Genomic DNA, 5,000 nt, shown 5'->3' on the forward strand with positions numbered 1-5,000 from the left:
CTTACACAATTTTAAAGCAGTGATATTTTACATTTCTCACACACACACACGCACGCACGCACGCACGCACACACACACACACACGCGTGCAGAGAGAAATGGATGAGTTTTGCTGATTGACAGTGTTTGCATGTAAACTGTGATGTTTGAGATGCAGAGGGTGATCGTTCACATGCATTTAAATGCTGATTTATACGTGAGCGGAGTGTGTGTGTGTGTGTGTGTGTGTGTGTGTGTGTGTGTGTGTGTGTGTGTGAGCAGGGTTTTACTCTCAGTGGAGGTAATGCATGGTAAATCAGACAGGACTGGTGTGAATAATCAGCCGGGGTGTGCGGTGCTCATGCATGACCTCTGAATGATTAAACGCTTGCTGATCTCAGGTCAGGATTAATGAGACGGCCGTCGCCTCAGAGGAAACACACCGCGTGTTAATTCACTCATTTCAGCTTCATGTTCAGCCGGAGACGCGTCCGTGTGCAGATCTGCACTGTAATCCTCTTCCTCACTTCACTCTGTTCACACTCATGATGAAGAGCAAACTGGAGCACGGTGTACATCAGTAGAGGATGTGTAATAATGGAGGATGGAGAACTCCGGTTCTGTTTCTGATTTACATTACTTCACTCTGCCACATTACTCAGCTGGTTTGAGGTAAACTCTACACAATATTACACACTATTTTCTGCTTGTGAGAGAGTTTGCATGTTCTCCCCGTGTTGGTGTGGGTTTCCTCCGGGTGCTCCGGTTTCCCCCACAGTCCAAACACATGCGCTATAGGGGAACTGATCAACTACACTGGCCGTAGTGTATGAGTGTGTGTGTGAATGAGTGTGTATGGGTGTTTCCCAGTAATGAATTGCAGCTGGAAGGGCACCCACTGTGTAAAACATATGCTTGAGTAGTTGGCGGTTCATTCCGCTGGGGTGTGTTGTCTTAATGCTTCTTGATTTAAGAGTTTTTTTATATTTAAACTTGAAGCACATCCAAACCTCTAGGGTAGACCCTTCACAGGGATTAGGGTGTAGGGATGAGCCCTTCTGAATGGGACGCCTCAGTGAATGTGTGTCTTCTTCTCCTCCTCCTGCAGCTGGATGCGCAGCGGTGCCCGCTCTGCCCTCTGCTGACAGCAGCGGATCTCCTGCATCCTCCAGTGCTGCCCGCTGTGCCCGCACACCCGCTGCGGCTGCAGGGAGACTGGGTGAGCCTGCGGTGTGAGGTGCGCCCCGGGGTGCTGTTCCTGACCCGCCGCCTCACCTTCCACCCACAGCGACACACCTGGGACGGCCGCTACACACACTACTCGGACCCCGCCTGCAGACACCCCACATTCAGCATCACTGCCAGCGGAGAATACACACCTGGAGGAGCTTCAGCTGCGGTACCTGGAGCTCACGAGTACACCTTCACCGGTGAGAGAACACACACACACACACACACACACACACACACACAGTGAACAGTGCTGACGGCCTCCACAGCTCCTCCTGCTGGCTGTGTTTCCTCTTCTTCTCGGTGGTCTGCTGACATGACTCTGGACACCGCGGCTCTCGATCATCACACACACCTGCTGTCTCGCTCACAGACACACACCAGCACCCTGTCCTTTGCTGTGTCCCCATAACGCAGTGTGTGTGCAGTATGTCCAGCAGAGCAGTGCAGAACGCTGCTGTAGTTTAGTTTAAGCTGATCTATTAAAGTCATGTGTTCATATATTACTGCATTATTAACGTCAGCTGCTGCTGCTGCTGCTGCTGGTTAGTAATCAGTGTTGATCGTTGATGAATGTTGTTGTGCATTTCCGCGTTCACCTTCACTGATGTGACCTTGCTATAAAGCGCAGCTTCAACATGTTCTACAAGATTTCTCAAATCTTCTTTTAAAATGCAAGTGAGGCGCGCTGTAATTAAATATGCACTCATTTGCATATATTTTCAGGACAGAAATGTGAACAGTGGGTTAAGCCAGATTCTGATGACAAATGAAAGCTTTTATTTTGGATTCCTCATTTACTGCCATCCATAAATCAGACAACTCTGGCACCTGCAGCTGAGCTGACGCTGGTGTGGAGCTGCTCTGCTGCTGCCCTGAAATACTGAGGAAAGAGTTGAGAAGAAACGACATGTACAGAATAACAAGAACATCACTCACTCCTTCAGCTCAGTCACGTCATTCATCAGAGGCCGCCACAGCGGAATCAACCGCCAACTATTCCAGCATATGTTTTACACAGCGGATGCCCTTCCAGCTGCAACCCAGTACTGGGAAACACCCATACACACTCATTCACACACACTCATACACTACGGTCAGTGTAGTTGATCAGTTCCCCTATAGCGCATGTGTTTGGACTGTGGGGGAAACCGGAGCACCCGGAGGAAACCCACACCAACACGGGGAGAACATGCAAACTCCACACAGAAACACCAACTGAGCCAGCCGAGACTCAAACCAGAGACCTGAGTGCTGTGAGACCACACCACTGAGCCACCGTGCCGCCCACAGTAGGAACAGTATAACAGAAAATGAAAGAAGAAGAGTGTTGTGTGTGATCGGCCCCTGACAGAGCAATGCTAATAATCTCTCTCTGTCTCTCTCTCTCTCTGTCTCTCTCTCTCTCTCTCTCTCTCTCTCTCTCTGTCTCTCTCTCGCTGTCTCTCTCTCTCTCTCTCTCTCTCTCTGTCTCTCTCTGTCTCTCTCTCAGTGTTGCGTATGTCGGTGACGGCGATGGATGCTGCCACGGCGTCTCTGCTCTCTGTCTCTCGGGGCCGGGCGTGCGGCTCTCAGGGCTCCTGGCGGCCGGGCGTCCCGCAGGACGTCACCAACACCTCCGGCTGCCCCGCGCTGGGCGTCCGGCTGCCGCACACCGAGTACGAGCTCCTGCAGGCGGGACTGCACCCCTCCGGACGCCCCCTGCTGCTCAACGGCCAGCGGGCCAGCGGCCCACCGGCGGATCCAGCCCCGACCGGCCCCACAGCAGACCCACCGCATTCCAGCCGCCGCTCATACACTGCGGGACCCCGAGGAGCGCTGGAGGAGGACAGATGAACACCTGGAGGAGCAGCGCACGCAGAAACACACACACACTCACCATGATGATCATGATGATGATGAAGATCACACTCTGAGGAACAGAACTGGAGACTCTGGAGGAGTGAAGATCACTGATTTGAGTTCAGGCACATGAAACACACACACACACACACACACACACACACACACACACACACATTTATATTTATATAATTACATACAGGCGTTTATAAACACACACACATACACATAAATATACAAAAACAATTGCGCATGCACACACACAAACAAGAAAACATTTGAATGCACACACACACACACACACACACACACGTATACAAAAACACTTGCACACACACACACATATATACAAAAACACTTGCACACACACATATACAAAAACACTTGCACACACACACACACATTTTCAAAAACACTTGTGCGCACACACACACGCACACACGTATACAAGAACACTTGCACACACACACACATATATACAAAAACACTTGAACACACACACACACATTTTCAAAAACACTTGTGCGCACACACACACGCATGCACACACACGTATACAAAAACACTTGCACACACACACACACACACATTTACAAAAACACTTGTGTGCACACACACACACACACATATATATATATACAAAAACTCTTGCACATGCACACACAGGCGTATACAAACACACACACACACACACACAGATACGTACAAAAACACTTGCGCGCACACACACATACACACACACACATACGTACAAAAACACTTGCGCACACACACACACACATATATACAAAAACTCTTGCGCATGCACACACAGGCGTATACAAACACACACACACACATACAAACACTTGCTCATGAACACACAGGAATAAAAAAAAAACACACACACGTATATATATATATACATACATATACATACAAGCATTTATATAAACACAAACACATGCATTAACTTGCCCACTGACATGCATACACACACACACACACACGCTCATCAGTGTAGGGAAGAGGACCTGAAGGAAAGCATGTCAACACAACAAACCTGTCCACTGGTCTGCAGCTCAAGATTATTGTTCTTTTTTTAACAAGAACTTAAACTGATTTCAAGACAAAAAAACAGTTTAATGACTAAATTAACATTTAAATAAATAAAAGTCTGCAGCCAGATACACTTCTGTTCATCACTAAACACGGGCACTCTGTGTGTGTGTGTGTGTGTGGACGATCAGCGGCGCTTCTCATGATCAGAGCAGATCTTCAGTTATAAACTGCATTTCCTCCATCTCCCCTCCTGGACTCAGACTCGAGTGTGTGTGTGTGTGAGATTTGGACCTTAAACAGTGACAGAACCGTATGCGTGTGTTGGGCTCAGACACACTGCGGACACGTTCAGAGTGTGTAAGGTCTTTATTTCAGCATGTGGAACAGCACAGGACACACCGCACACGCTCAGTGATTCAGTCCGCTCGCATCAACAGACAGTTAATTTGCATAAAGAAAACTCCATTCAGTGATGTGCAGCGTTGGTGAGGCTCGTCCTTCAGCACGTACATACATGTGTGTGTGTGTGTGTGTGTGTGTGTGTGTGTGTGTGATCGTCTGCTTTTCCCCATATCCTCACCAGACTCCAGAGAACATGAACATGACATTAAAACACCCCATTAATAACCACAGACAGAGAAACACCTCCTTTATTGACTCACAGCGGCGTTCCAGGCCTACACACACACACACACACACGCACGCACGCACGCACGCACGCACGCACGCTCCAGCTAATGCACCAGACCCCAGAAAACCCCACAGACAGCGGAAACAGAAGAAACGAGTCGCCGGGCCGCTTCTGACAGTGTGTGTGTGTGTGTGTGTGTGTGTGTGTGTGTGTGTGTGTGTGTGTGTGTGTGTGTGTGTGTGTGTGTGTATCAGACAGTGTATGTATGTATATGTCT

The 5,000-nt window shown here is 48.9% G+C and overlaps 2 protein-coding genes across 4 annotated transcripts in view; one reads left to right on the forward strand and one right to left on the reverse strand.

The window, feature by feature from the left end:
* The window catches only part of LOC100331321 (protein APCDD1-like), a 12,649-nt gene extending 8,084 nt beyond the window's left edge, over positions 1-4,565 (forward strand). The window contains exons 5-6 of the mRNA NM_001447112.1: positions 1,088-1,409; positions 2,702-4,565. Of these exons, the coding sequence (NP_001434041.1) occupies positions 1,088-1,409; positions 2,702-3,045 (666 nt within the window). The 3' untranslated portion in view covers positions 3,046-4,565. The remainder of the gene's footprint in view (positions 1-1,087; positions 1,410-2,701) is intronic.
* Positions 4,442-5,000, reverse strand: part of vapa (VAMP (vesicle-associated membrane protein)-associated protein A) — a 4,301-nt gene continuing 3,742 nt past the window's right edge. For 2 of the 3 annotated variants that reach the window (NM_001443466.1, NM_199918.3), the window contains 1 exon segment: positions 4,442-5,000. This exon segment is cut by the window's right edge and continues 502 nt beyond it. Coding sequence is in view for 1 of the 3 variants with exons in the window: in XM_087308189.1 (XP_087164315.1) it covers positions 4,751-4,769 (19 nt within the window). In the remaining 2 variants the exon portion in view is untranslated. 3 annotated transcript variants of the gene reach the window in all.

The sequence above is a fragment of the Danio rerio genome, chromosome 24 (assembly GCF_052040795.2).
Source record: "Danio rerio strain M-AB ecotype USA chromosome 24, GRCz13ab, whole genome shotgun sequence".
Lineage (NCBI taxonomy): Eukaryota > Metazoa > Chordata > Actinopteri > Cypriniformes > Danionidae > Danio > Danio rerio.